Source organism: Oncorhynchus kisutch, linkage group LG3 (assembly GCF_002021735.2).
Source record: "Oncorhynchus kisutch isolate 150728-3 linkage group LG3, Okis_V2, whole genome shotgun sequence".
NCBI classification, from domain to species: domain Eukaryota; kingdom Metazoa; phylum Chordata; class Actinopteri; order Salmoniformes; family Salmonidae; genus Oncorhynchus; species Oncorhynchus kisutch.
The window spans coordinates 45,616,581-45,631,809 of record NC_034176.2 but is presented as its reverse complement, the minus strand read 5'-3'; the positions used below and the strand labels follow the sequence as shown (position 1 = coordinate 45,631,809).

Here is a 15,229-nt window from a genome sequence, read left to right as displayed (position 1 = left end):
TGTGTGTGTGTGTGTGTGTGTGTGTGTGTGTGCGTACATGCGTTCATGTGTCCGACAGAGCAGAGGACAGCAATGCTTCCTAATTGTGATATTATGATGAACACATGAGGGTGCTGTTCTGCTTACAACGTTTGGGAGGTAGTGAGAGAAGGTCAAGCGGTATAATTTTTCTCGAGCATTTGGGACTAAAGTATAATTCTGCACCTGTTTTCTGCATGATAACTGATTACTATGCTATAAATGGTTTTAAAAAAAAGGGTGGTCGCACTTTATTTGAATAGTCAGGATTTTCCATCTGTAGATGCTCTACTGATGGTCATACTATCAATAAACTATTGTTGCTAAGCAACGGCTTGCTAACGTTACGGTTAGGTGTATGAAAATGTAGGGTTAGGATAAGGATTAAGGTTAGGGTTAGGGTTAAGGTTAGTAGATAGTTAGTTGAAATGTTACTGTAGATAGTCTGTAGAGCATCTATCCAAATAAAAGTTCAAGGCTGCTTATGTTTTAACTCCATTCTAAGCTTTTTATTTGCTTCAAAAAAATGTGGTTTCACCCCCTCCAATAGCCCGGAACCAAATTTCTATTGCGAATAAGATACTGTAAACATAATTTGTTTTTCAATACAACACATTTTACAGGGACTTCCGGATTTACGTCCCACTTTGTCTCAAAATGGAGCAGGATCATTGAATATGTCAAGGTTCATCCTGGCACGCCCTGAGGGTAACTTACAGGAACAGAACTATAGCATGGTCAGTATAGTGATGGAAGAAACCTTTTGAAATGAGAATAAATTGCTTTCTCCATCTACTCATCCTTACACTGAGCCTCTCATTTCAGACTCCAGACTGTGTGGACATAATCAGTTCTCCACAGTAAATGGTAGTAGCTGTGTGTCAGGAACAGTACGTTTCAGAGACTTTCAGTGAGTTACAGAGCGCTTCAAAGAGTTTCAGTAAGTCTTGCACATCAAGTCAAACTAAACCAAGGTCCTGGCTCTGTGGTCACTGAAGATCCCAAGTCATTTGTGACAGTAGGGGTGTTAACCCCAGTGTCCCTGGCTGAATTCCAACTTGACTCCTCATCTATTCTCAACCTTATTCCCTGATAAAAGAAAGTGGAATGAATGAACCAGTGTTATTCATGTGTTATTATTTTACTGAGGCACTAAAACTGCTCTGACATGCAAACCCTCAATGACTCCCAATTTACTCGCTCTCAATTTAATTCAATGGGCTTTATTATCTCTCTCTCTCTCTCTCTCACACACACACTCTCACTGCCCAACGCTGCAGGTTGAATCCATTGCCACGATTTCCTGTCACATGATTCGAAATAGGATCCCCTGCTTGCTTTCTACTATCTCTCTTGTGTCTGTGTGTTGAGACCTGCCTGCCTTGGAGTTCACTTCACAGACTTTAAACGCGAACTAGGAACGACACCTCTACCCACACAAAACGACTGGCCGCATCAGTCCGCATCAGGCTGCGTTCAGAACAACAGTTCACCTGCGTCCGAAGCTCCGAACACTCTCTGCTCCGTTCGGGAACACGACTGTACCCTACCCAAGACAAGTCCCCGCTCTTTCTTTCTCAAAGACTGGAGCGATGGATTCATTTTTGACAATTACTGCTACCCTTCTACTAGTTGGGTTTCTATCTTCGACTGCTTCCAGACAGTTCGACACTGGTAAGTTGATCAGAAACGTATTCTGCTGTTGTTTCTTCTCCCAGTGTGTGTCTTTATCCAACACATCCGCTACCAGAAACCGTTTAAAAGTTACGAGGTACGCTGCGTACTTTTTTGAGCCGCCTGATAATTTCCTCCCTAGACGCTCAATAGAAAGATGAGGCTATTCGTGTGAAATTCTTTGCGGGTGTAATTTACTGTATGACTGAATTTGTGCACATATCGTAGCCCGTGAATATGCTACAATGTTCTGCACTTGTAGCGTACAACAGAGCATTACACATAATTCTTTCTATGCGTCTCCCGACCTGTCTACTGGAATGTTTTGTATAGCCTACTGTACATCGTTGCAGATGCTGAAAGGCTGCTGCTACCTGTCACTGGTTAAATTCAGAAAGGAACAGAAAGTCCATTTTCTTATGACAAATGTGTATAAATTATTCAATATAGGCTACTGTAATAATATCCAATCATTGTAATATAAAGTAGGCTAATAATGCAATATTGTCCAAGGTATCGGGTTGACAGTGGGCCAGAGTCATTGGCCGTTATTTATTTCATTCCTTATGAATGGGTTGAGTTGGCTACATTGTAATACAACGTGGACTCCCCACAGTGACATTGGATTCCCTCGTTTCAAGAGAAAAATAAAGAATTGTAATATTTAATATTGATGACCACATAAGCCAACATTTCTGGTGCTGTAATGTGTGATGTGTTTAATGTCTAAACAGAAAATCCTCCTGCTTTCCTCTTTTTAATGATACTTTTTTGATTCCAATGAGATGTTTGACCATCTGTGCTACATATGCTAGTGCTCCCATGTGTACCTATGCATTACCACTGTAAACAATGGTATTCCCCCCTCTTTGCTTGCAATGGACAGAGAACCCTAGCCCAGAATACTGAAGTCTGGCCTAAAGTATTCTGTATGTTAACTGTACAATATCTATGTACCCTCTGCATAATAGATATTGGGTATATAATCATATTTTATACATTCTTTGCATCTGGAAAATCTATTCTGTTTTCTGTTGCATATTTGTTATAGAGCAAAACTCAGTGCGGTGATGATGTTCTGTCTATTTTGGATGTTTTCACCCAAATACATTTTAGATCAAGTAGAAGGAACGTTTCCGAGTGTAGACGACACGCACAGGCATACGCACGCACGCACGCATGCACACATACACAAACACATCACACACACACAGAGTTTCCTGTGTGCCACTCATACAACTTGAATTCATGCTGAAGCAGATTGTCCTTTTAAATCTTGTCTCCTGTACAGTACAGAGAGGGTCGTCATCTCTACTGTAACTATGCAGTAGGGCAGGGTTTCCCTAACGTGGGGATAACATATTGGTTTTTACCCTAGCACCATACAGCTGAGTCAAATAATAAAAGCTTGATGATGAATCGGTTATTTGAATCAGCTGTGTAGTTCTAGGGCATAAACCAACACATGTACCCAGGGGGTCCCCAGGACCGAGTTTGGGGAAAACCCTGCAGTAGGACATTTCCATCGAAAAGGACCCATGAGCACCAACATATGAGGTTTATAGGAGCATATCACATTGGGTGTTAAATGAAAGCTAACTGAAGGCCTTTATACATTTCTCTGTCTCTGACTCACTCACTCACTATTTCACTCACTATTTCACTCACTCACTCACTCACTCACTCACTCACTCACTCACTCACTCACTCACTCACTCACTCACTCACTCACTCACTCACTCACTCACTCACTCACTCACTCACTCACTCACACACACACACAGTGTGAACCTCCCCCCATCCAAAAGACCCTATTAACTTCATTTTGGGGAAATGTTTACTGTATAGGGGATGCATTTCCTTCTTGTTTGGACCTTTTGGGATGAATTGTGTATTGAGATTGTATTACTGCACTAAAGGAGCTAGAAATACAAGCATTTCCCTGCACCTGCTGTAACATCTGCAAATCTGTGTACACAACCAATAAACTTTTAGTTGATTTGTTACATACGGTACATTTCTGATCCTGTCAATATCAGATAAAAATAAACTTAATTGTCATCATCATGGTAGTACATTTGAGTTATCATCATAGTAGTACATATATCATACTTTTATGTTTCTACTTTACAGACATACATTTACTTTTCAAAATCTAACCGGTTTACATGTAAATATATATAGGTTTATCAAACATTTAAGTGATCATAAATTAAGAGCAGTCGCATTAAGTAACAGTAAAATGCATTTTAACAAAAGATAAAAGAATCATATGAAAAGTAATGTTCACATTGTGTTATGAAAGGCAATTACTTTATATGAACATGTATTGCAATGCGAAACATGTATTTCCTGATGATACACTGATTAAGTTTGGTAAAAAATCTACTGTATGATTTTGTGTTGTACTTAGTCAATTAAAAATGTACATAGTGTTTTGAAACAACTACTTTTTTGATGGTCTGTTTGGAGTTTTGTACTAAGAGTGATGAAAATGTACCATATACTTGTGAAAATTGCACACACAAAAAAGTGATAAAAAAAATAAAAAACGTAACGTTCACACTGGACCAATTCTGAACTTAAGTTTCACAAGTTTGGATAGCACAGTACAGTAGACTACAATACAGTGAGTAAAGAACAGTATAGTACTGTACAATATAGCACAGTACTGAGTACAGAACTGTACAGATAGCAGAGCACAGTAGACTACAGTACAACACAAAGTACAAATACAATATAGTACAGTGAGTAGAGCACAGTAGAGTACAGTCCGATACAGTAGTACAATACAGTACAGTAAAGAAAAGTAGAGTATAGTACAGTAGAGTCCAGAATATTCTACTGTACTGAACTAAATCGACTTTACTGCACTGTACTGAACTCTACCCTACTCTGCTGTGCTGTATTGTACTGCACTCTACTCTACTGTGCTGCACTGGGTCAAAACTTGTGAAACATGAGGAGAATGACATTCGTATCTATAATTATGCATTTCTGTAGTGCAGATCAGGGACCCATGATGTAATTCTGTTAGCATAATTCCGTTACCTGGTGTAAATCCAATTCACTTACTGTAGTTCAATAACCAAAATTGATTTTTTTCAAACTCAAGTTGCCATGTCATAGCTGACACCCCATTCTTTCTGCAGACATCTTTGAATCTTAATTTAGGGCAGATATTTAACAGAGGTTTTGGAAAACGTGGTCACATAAACACCTGACAGACATTTGACCGTAATTCCTTTACTAAAGTTAGCATTTTCATAGTTCTTCCAAGAAATTTGTTTTTGTACATTTTTCAGTGGACATTGTTAAAATTAGTCCTTGTGCATTTTTTAAAACAAATTTAACTAGGTTAGTCAGTTAAGAACACATTTTTATTTACATTGACAGCCTAGGAACAGTGGGTTAACTGCCTTGTACAGGGGCAGAATGACAGATTTTTACCTTGTCAGCTCAGGGATTCGATCTAGTAACCTTTCAGTTACTAGTCCAACACTATAACCACTAGGCTACCTCCCACCCCAAAGAGTTGAGAGTTGCATAGAGTTGCATAGAGTATGGTTTGTTAAAATCTGTGTTTTTTTGGGGCATAATTCAATTTCCGTAGAATTGCCAAGCACAGGCTTACTGTGTCGTAGGTGTTGAAGGAAGATATATAGCTGAGGCTTAAACACTCATCATCTCTGCCTCCTTTTTACACTTACTGCATCTCAAATGTCACCCTATTGCCTATACAGTATAGTGCACTTCTTTTGACCAGAGCCCAATGGGCCCTGGTCAAAAGTAGTGCACTATAAAGGGAATAGGGTTCCATTTGGGACGCACACATTGGCTTTCAGAGCTGAGTGTCTTTAAGGGCTTTATATACGGGCCCAGCCGCTTGGACTCCGACATACCATTCTCCTCTCTAACCAACCAGGAGCAAAGCTCAGAGAGAGAAAGCTTGCATGGCAGCCGCAGAGACACTCGTACACACAAATGGAAGTCGTTTCATGTCAAAGGTGTAACAGTGAAGTTTTGAGTTTTGCTGAAAGCTGAAAGATGGTGATGTTTGCTTTCGCGGTGTGTGTGTGTGTGTGTGTGTATGTGTCAGGCAGTTATTATTCTGTTGTTGACGTTTGTGTTCGGGGGAGTCGAGAAGCAAGTTCAGGGAGTGACTTTTAATAATAAATAACACAAGGAACAAAACAAGAAACACAAGTTGCGTACAGACATGAAACAACGGAACAGAAACTATAATGCCTAGGGAAAGAACCAAAGGGAGTGACATATATAGGGAAGGTAATCAGACAGGTGATTGAATCCAGGTGAGTCTGATGAGGCACTGATCCGGGTATCGATGGTGACAGGTGTGCGCAATAATGAGCAGCCTGACGACCTCGAGTGCTGGAGAGGGAGTATGCGTGACTGTAACCCCTCCCTGACACGTGCGCAGGACACCGACCAGAGGGTCGGTCCCGAGGACCAGGAACCGGTCGCTTATGGTGAGGTGCGGGAACCTGTCGAACCGGCTGAGGCACGGGAACCTGACTAGGATCCCCTGCTTGCTTTCTACTATCTCTCTTGTTTCTCTGTGTGTTTAGACCTGCCTGCCTTGGAGTTCACTTCACAGACTTTAAACGCGAACTAGGAACGACACCTCTACCCACACAAAACGACTGGCCACATCAGTCCGCATCAGGCTGCGTTCAGAACAACAGTTCACCTGCGTCCGAAGCTCCGAACACTCTCTGCTCCGTTCGGGAACACGACTGTACCCTACCCAAGACAAGTCCCCGCTCTTTCTTTCTCAAAGACTGGAGCGATGGATTCATTTTTGACAATTACTGCTGCCCTTCTACTAGTTGGGTTTCTATCTTCGACTGCTTCCAGACAGTTCGACACTGGTAAGTTGATCAGAAACGTATTCTGCTGTTGTTTCTTCTCCCAGTGTGTGTCTTTATCCAACACATCCGCTACCAGAAACCGTTTAAAAGTTACGAGGTACGCTGCGTACTTTTTTGAGCCGCCTGATAATTTCCTCCCTAGACGCTCAATGGAAAGATGAGGCTATTCGTGTGAAATTCTTTGCGGATGTAATTTACTGTATGACTGAATTTGTGCACATATCGTAGCCCGTGAATATGCTACAATGTTCTGCACTTGTAGCGTACAACAGAGCATTACACATAATTCTTTCTATGCGTCTCCCGACCTGTCTACTGGAATGTTTTGTATAGCCTACTGTACATCGTTGCAGGTGCTGAAAGGATGCTGCTACCTGTCACTGGTTAAATTCAGAAAGGAACAGAAAGTCAATTTTCTTATGACAAATGCTCTTGTGGATGGTGCATTCTTATTACCCACCACAGACGTTGTAGGTCATTGACTGTATTCTGAAATGTGTATAAATGATTCAATATAGGCAACTTTAATAATATCCAATCATTGTAATATAAAGTAGGCTAATAATGCAATATTGTCCAAGGTATCGGGTTGACAGTGGGCCATTGGCTGTTATTTATTTCATTCCTTATGAATGGGTTGAGTTGGCTACATTGTAATACAATGTGGACTCCCCACAGTGACATTGGATTCCCTCCTTCCAGAATATGAACTTGAAGCCTTCCTTGTTATACACAGTCAGACGCTGAGACATACCAACTTCAATTTACCTTCCGTATTCAGACGGAAAAACACAAATGAACACTGCAGAGAAATTACACAAATACCATGCAACTGTATTCTTAAACTCCGTTTCAAAACATTTTTTTTACCCCATTTTCTCCCCAATTTCATTGGTAGTTACACCTGGCGACCATGTCAGGAGTCGCTAGTGTGCAATGGGACAAGGACATCCCTACCGGCCATGCCCTCCCCTAACCCGGACGATGCTTGGCCAATTGTGACTTTTAATAATAAATAACACAAGGACCAAAACAAGAAACACGAGTTGTGTACAGACATGAAACAACGGAACAGAAACTATAATGCCTAGGGAAAGAACCAAAGGGAGTGACATATATAGGGAAGGTAATCAGGCAGGTGATTGAGTCCAGGTGAGTCTAATGAGGCTATTTGAATCAGCTGTGTAGTTCTAGGGCATAAACCAAAACATGTACCCAGGGGGGCCCCAGGACCGAGTTTGGGGAAAACCCTGCAGTAGGGTATTTCCATCGAAAAGGACCCATGAGCACCAACATGTGAGGTTTGGGTGTTAAATGAAAGCTAAAAGTCTATATAAAAGGCATAGATGCATTTTTCCCACCATTTTCCATCTTAAAAATTAGGCATAAGTAAAGGCATTGATTTCTGGATAAACAGATGGAAAAGGGGTTTTAGAAAACATCTACCAGAAAAATTCTTAAAAAGGTTTCAGAAATACAACAAAACAAAACAAAAATCATAACTGCAAGGCCAGCTGAATATCTTTGAGTGCATGTATGGCCATTCCCATTGCCGACAGGTGTATAAAATAGACAAACATTGGCAGTAGAATGGCCCGTACTGAAGAGTTCAGTGATTTTCCACGTGGCACTGTTATTTGATGCTACCTTTCCATCAAGTCAGTTCATCAAATGTCTGCCCTGCTAGAGCTCCCCCGGTCAACTGTAAGTGCTGTTATTGTGAAGTGGAATAGTCTAGGAGCAACAACGTCTCTGCCACAAAGTGGTAGGCTACACAAGCTCACAGAACGGGACTGCCGAGTGCTGAAATCGTCTGTCCTCGGTTGCAACACTAATTACCGAGTTCCAAACTGTCTCTGGAAGCAACGTCTGAACAATAACTCTTCGTCGGGAGCTGGGTTGGGTTTCCATGGCCGAGCAGCCTCACACAAGCCTAAGATCACCATGCGCAATGCTGGAGTGGTGTAAATCTCGCTGCCATTGGACTCTGGAGCAGTGGAGTATCTCTGGAGTGATGAATCACGCTTCACCATCGGGCAGTCTGGCGGATGAATCTGGGTTTGGCGGGTGCCAGGAGAACACCACCTGCCCGAATGCATAATGGTTTGGGGCTGTTTTTTATGGGTCGGGCTAGGCCCCTTAGTTCTAGTGAAGGGAAACCTTAACGCTACAGCATACAAATACATTCTAGACAATTCTGTGCTTCCAACTTTGTGTCAACACTTTGGGGAAGGCTCTCTCCTGTTTGAGCATGACAATGCCCCAGTGAACAAAGTGAGGTCCATACAGAAGTGGCTTGTCGAGATTGGTGTGGAAGAACTTGCCTGTCCTGCACAGACCCCTCACCTCAACCCCCTCGAACACCTTTGAGATGAATTGGAACGCCGACTGCGAGCCAGGCCTAATCGTCTGACATCAGTGCCCAACTAATGCTCTTCAGTCCCCTGCAGCAATGTTCCAACATCTAGTGGAAAGCCTTCCCAGAAGAGTGGAGGCTGTTATAGCAGCAACGTGGGGACCAACTATATATTAATGCCCATGATTTTGAAATGAGATGTTTGACGAGCACGTGTCCACATACCTTTGGCCATGTAGTGTATTTTTCTGCATCACATCATTAGGCTTGGACAGTTTACTGTTGAAATTGAAACCTAACCCTTGCAGGGGTGCATGCTACGCCACTGCCTATGACTATACGTTATAGTTATACTTATCGTTAATGAGCTCGAGGAGAACAGAGGAGTTGATTCGATAACCCTCACAGCTATCCTCCAATCACAACGATTATTCAAATATTGTAACTCTTCACTTTTTTCTTCTTCACAGAACAGGTTGGTATCCGGTTGCTAAGCAACTGTTTTTTGTTTGTACATGCAAAACCAGTCTGTCAAAAGTTGTAAGTGCTAGCTCATGTCTAAATTCTCAAACTCAATACATACTGCAATTCCAACCACAAAAGGTAAGCCTCAAAATACAACAACTTGCCTAGCTAACAGCTACATGTTTGTTTTTTACTTTGTTATAATTCAAATTTAGTTTTTGAGGCTCCACATGTTGTCATGGAAAATATTCCGATTATTTCCAACTACCAACTCCACCTGCATATAGAACGTGGATGCCAGCCTCTCTGGCAATGACATTTATCTTTGATTTATTTCAACTTTATTTAACTAGGCAAGTCAGTTAAGAACAAATTCTTATTTACAATCACGGTCTACACCGGCTAAACCCAGTCAATGCTGGGCCAATTGTGCAACGCCCTATGGGACTCCCAATCACGGCCAGATGTGATTCAGCATGGATTTGAATCAGGGACTGTAGGGATGCCTCTTGCACTGAGATGCAATGCCTTAGACCACTGCGCCACTCGGGAGCCCTGGAGAGAAAAAGAGTGGAATGTTAGCTAAAAAGACTGGTACCCAGACTAGAGACATTCAATCCCCTCCTGGATCAAGATCCCTGTTGCCTAAATAGCTTTGTGAGTCCCAAAAAACGTATAAAATAACACCCCTTGTGTGCACTTCCGGTGTAGGTGTTTGACAAAGGAATATCTGAGGAAAACGGAAGGCGACTGAACTGTCAGAAATAAGGCCAGGTGAAAACATGATGTGGTTATCCAGGCAGGATATTAGGGGCAAAATGTCATGGCGTTTGGAAATTATTGAACAGGAGAGAGCGTTAGGTTTGCCATTACTTATCTTGTGCTGTGAAGTCTTCATAGTGATGTAGAGTTGCATGATCTAACTTGTAAGACTGAGCTAATGTGACATGTTAGGAGTGTTCGCTGTTCAGAGAGAGCATCTGACTTGCTGCATATGAAGCAACAGCATGACGTTCTGACATCAACTGCATTTAGATGAAAATCATATAAAGTAGAGGAGTTTGGATTAGTGTCAATATGTATGGTGTGTGGAGTATATGTGCTTGTGCTCCTTTGTGTGTACGTGTGTGTATGCTAGCCTAGCGGCTAAGACCGTTAAGACCGGAGTGAGGAGAGTGAGTGTCTAGTAATGGATTTCCTTCCAGTCCAGACTGACTCCCCTAGCTGTCTCTGTGAGAGCAGCAGAATTTGGCAACCAAATGGCTTTCTCCTGCTACCTAAGTCTACCATATCTGGCAACGTGACCCCTCGCTCCTACTCCGACTCCTGCTGTGTCAGGCAACCTCACCACTCTCTCTTGCTCTCCCCTGCTCCTGCTCCGAGACACATCCTGGGCCAGGTTAACAGCAGAACACAGCCTAGTTCACAGAGACTGCACTCTGTCAGGAGCATTGCAGAGCAGACAGCCAGATACATTACTGGCCTGGAGAGGAGCTGTGTTAGTGTGTGTGTGTGTGTGTGTGTGTGTGTGTGTGTGTGTGTGTGTGTGTGTGTGTGTGTGTGTGTGTGTGTGTGTGTGTGTGTGTGTGTGTGGCCAACAGCGCACAGTGTGGTAACCGATAAACGGTCCATGCTAGGTTGTAACTGTTTGTGTAATGTTTTTTTCTCCCACTCTGGCAAGCAAGCTACAAAACAGACACGGATTAATGGGCTTTGTGATGACTACTCAAGTTTCTGGCTCAAGTTGTGTGTGTGTGTGTAGAGGAAGGGTCTAGGCCCTATGACATCCAGTGACTTCATAAACTCCCCATGTTCCTGCTCAGGTTTTAAAGGGGTCACCACAATGTCCTCACCCCTGACTCCCCTTTCCCCGTAGTCTCCCTCCTTTCTCCCCGTCCAATCCAAGTGTTGCCTCCTCTCCCCCCTCTCTCGCCCTTCTCTCTTCCCCTCTCTCCTACTTCCCCCCCCCCCCCATCCTTCCTCTCCTCCATCCCTTTCGCTCTCTACCCCCATACATCCCAGGTGTTGCCTCGCCCCCCCATCCCCTCACTCTTCCCTGGGTCTGTATCTAGTTAGGTCCCGTAACTGCCGCCCATGCAACATATTTTTTGACTGGGTTATGTCACAGTCTGACTGACTGTTTGAGTAGGATGGGGATGGAGATGGGGATGGGCATGGAGATGGGGATGGGGATGGAGATGGGGATGGGCATGGAGATGGAGATGGGGATGGAGATGGGGATGGGCATGGAGATGGGGATGGGGATGGGCATGGAGATGGGGATGGGCATGGAGATGGGGATGGGGATGGGCATGGAGATGGGGATGGGCATGGAGATGGAGATGGGGATGGGGATGGAGATGGAGATGGGGATGGGGATGGGCATGGAGATGGGCATGGAGATGGAGATGGGGATGGGGATGAGGATGGAGATGGGGATGGGGATGGAGATGGGGATGGGGATGGAGATTGGGATGGGCATGGAGATGGGCATGGAGATGGGGATGGGGATGGGGATGGAGATGGGGATGGGAATGAGGATGGGGATGGGGATGGAGATGGGGATGGTCATGGAGATGGGCATGGAGATGGGGATGGGGATGGAGATGGGGATGGAGATGGGGATGGGCATGGGGATGGGCATGGGGATGGGGATAGAGATGGGGATGGGGATGGAGATGGGGATGGGAATGAGGATGGAGATGGAGATGGAGATGGGGATGGAGATGGGGATGGAGATGGGGATGGGCATGGAGGGAATAGGGTGCCATTTGGGACATAGCCGATGATGGGGCTGTAGGGGCTGGGTCCTCTTTGAGGATAACAGTGAGGCCGTCGGGGGGGATATGTGACCATGTGTTGGCAGGAGGAGGGAGATAGAGAGGTAGATGGAGACAGATGGGGGGGACACAATGCATGTGTGCGCGCGAGCATGCGTGTGTTTAACCCATCTTGCTCAGCACAGGGAGTGTCAGGAGGTTATAGGCTTCATATGTGGCCCTTGTGGTCCTTTTTGGGGGGGGGGGGGGGGGGGGGGGGGGGCACTCTAACCTCTTAGCCACGGATGGGCTTCAGTGCAGCAGACACTGGTGAACCACTGAATGTATGTGGAGCGGTGTGCTTGTTTGTGTGTGTGTGTGTTTGTGCTCCTCTCCTCTCCTCTCCTCTCCTCTCCTCTCCTCTCCTCTCCTCTCCTCTCCTCTCCTCTCCTCTCCTCTCCTCTCCTCTCCTCTCCTCTCCTCTCCTCTCCTCTCCTCTCCTCTCCTCTCCTATGTATAATCAGTGCATCCCCCGGCCCATATGTTGCCCTCATAAGTCTTTGATGGAAAGCCAGAAGATGTTCACTTCAACAGGGAAACAAAACACACTAATTAAACTAACATCAATATGTTTCCAGATAGAAGTCCGCTAGTCTCCAGTCCATGTGGTGTTTGTTTACAACACACAACAAACTGAGACCGGAGCCTTTTATCACTGTTGTGCAGCACGTGTCAGGTGATGCAGTTACAGTATGGAATTCACAACTAAATGTTTGCCAGGTGGATATCTTATGAAGTTTAGTTCTAAAATGTGCTAAGTGCTCTGCAGTTGTTAATCTGTTTTGCAAAAAATATTTTTTTTGCGAAATCAAGCTTTTCTTGGTAACAGCAGAGAATTCCCTCCTGGATCAACAGCTCTGTTGTGTAATATTTGTCTTGTGCGTGCAGCAAACTGTGAGTAGCATTTTTGAGTTACTTGTGTAACTTTATTAGCTGGGACGTCTGTCCTGCGAATAGTTCAGGTCAGAGACTATATAAAATGTTCGCAGTGCACTCGTTAGCATTTAGTTAGCATTCTCTGCGAGATTTGACATGTACTTGTTAGCATTGCTAGCCTTCGGATTACAGCGGTTTGAAAAAAAGAGCCCCATTTGTTCAGTGCCGATAATACCGAATATCCCAAGATGGCACAAGGTCAGTATGAAGGTATGACAGTCTGGATACCGCCAAAGCCTAGCTGGCACACCGCAGTGAGAAATCAGGCTGGGCATTACTAGCAGCTTAGTACTATAATATGCTAGGATCTAATTGCTATCCTATCCCTAGCCTATTGTTGTCTCATGCGCTAACCTAGGGGAATCAGGCCATCAGTACTGTTAGCAATGCTAACAATGTGTTTGCGTGAATGGAGACAGAAGTATTGGGGCTTGGAGAGGTTGTGTTAGGAAAGGCAAAGAGTTTAAGGGTGGAGAAGGAGGAAGAGAAGAGAGAGACATGGGAAATGGAGAGATATATAGAAACAGAGAGAGGGAGACCGAGACAGAGCAGATATTATAGTGAAAGAGAGAGTATGAGTGCTCCCTATTTGCCTACATTCCCAGTACTCTGCAGCATGCCCTGACTTGCGACGGCTGCCCGAAGTTCAGTGGAATACTCATATTTATTTGGCTGAAAGTGAGTTCAGTTTGGCTGGAAGTAGGAAACATTGGTCTGTGTTATGTGGCTTAGCGTTCGGCCGCTGGCCCAGTAGCTACTTCCTGTTGACCCCTGGGTGGTGCCCTGCAGAGGTCAGGTTACGGCCGACGCCCTGGGACAGGCTACCATTGCAACCACAGACCCAGACGGACGGAGCCTTATTGTACACTGTCCTGATCGGGATTATTATTACCAAGCCTGATTCTAGACTAGCTGTAGCTGTGAATGTTTTTTTTTTGTCATGTTCCACAGAGGATTTCAAAGGCTTCTGTGTGTTTGATCAGGAGCCCTTTTACTTACTGTCTGTCTGTCTGTCTGTCTGTCTGTCTGTCTGTCTGTCTGTCTGTCTGTCTGTCTGTCTGTCTGTCTGTCTGTCTGTCTGTCTGTCTGTCTGTCTGTCTGTCTGTCTGTCTGTCTGTCTGTCTGTCTGTCTGTCCGTCCGTCCGTCCGTCCGTCCGTCCGTCCGTCCGTCCGTCCGTCCGTCCGTCCGTCCGTCCCCTCTCTCTCTCTCTCTCTCTGTTATTCTGTCTTTCTCTGCTCTTACTCCTTTTCATCTCTTTCTCTTTCACCTTGTGCAAGCCATCCCTGTCATCTTCTCATGTGTCAGAAAGTCTCTGCAAGTCTTTGCATCTCACTTCTTTTCCATTTTTCTTTCCCTACCGCCCTTCCTCCCTCTTTCTTTCCCTCCCCGCCCCGTGTCAGAGTCAGATTCGCTTTCTGCCAGAGGCCCTGTCCTGTCTCATCTCTTAACGTCAGAGACACTTCGTCGGATGAGGAGTCGAATGGGGCAGCGATCCTCTATCTAGGTAGTAGATTGGGGACTTGACAGATGTGATGATTATGTAAAGCGTGTTGTGAGAAGAGAGAAAAGAAAGAGGGCCCCAAACAAGGTGGTTTTATGTTCACTATGTCACTCAGTCTGGCCTGATCCGGCAAGGCAGCTCTCTCCTCTTCTCCGTTCTCCTCTTCTCCTCTACATAGAATTAAGCTGTCAAGCATCTGCTTGGTTTTTGTGTGTGCGCACGTGCATGTGTGTGTGTGTGTCCAATGCTCAACTGCCAAGACCGGAGGACATAAACAATGTTTAGGTGATGGGAGTATATTCGTTGATCTTTTTTTCTGTCTCTGCTGCCAGCTAGGACTTTTCTTGGGACATTTTTGTGTTAAATGTAGGTCAAGATCAATCAGGGATGTTTTGTGCCTGGACATGTCCAATTTCAACTGTACTTCACTGTCCTGACCCTTTAGAAAAAATAAATAAAAATAGAACTTTATCTATACTGTTGTTGCACAATACATCAACATCTCTGCACTGCATTCTCTCTTTCCTTCTCTCTCTCTCTTTCCTTCTCTCTCTCTCTTTCCTTCTC

General features: G+C 44.3%; 1 protein-coding gene across 3 annotated transcripts in view; it reads left to right on the top strand.

The window, feature by feature from the left end:
- The first annotated feature begins 1,352 nt into the window (after positions 1 to 1,352).
- The window catches only part of LOC109883768 (kremen protein 1), a 119,228-nt gene continuing 105,351 nt past the window's right edge, over positions 1,353 to 15,229 (top strand). Inside the window, exon 1 of one of the 3 annotated variants that reach the window (XM_031807036.1) lies at positions 1,353 to 1,692. In XM_031807036.1, coding sequence (XP_031662896.1) covers positions 1,611 to 1,692 — 82 coding nt within the window. In that variant the 5' untranslated portion in view covers positions 1,353 to 1,610. Of the gene's footprint in view, positions 1,693 to 5,647; positions 6,585 to 15,229 lie in introns of those variants that run through there. The other 2 variants (XM_031807042.1, XM_020475803.2) reach the window with 2 other exon arrangements.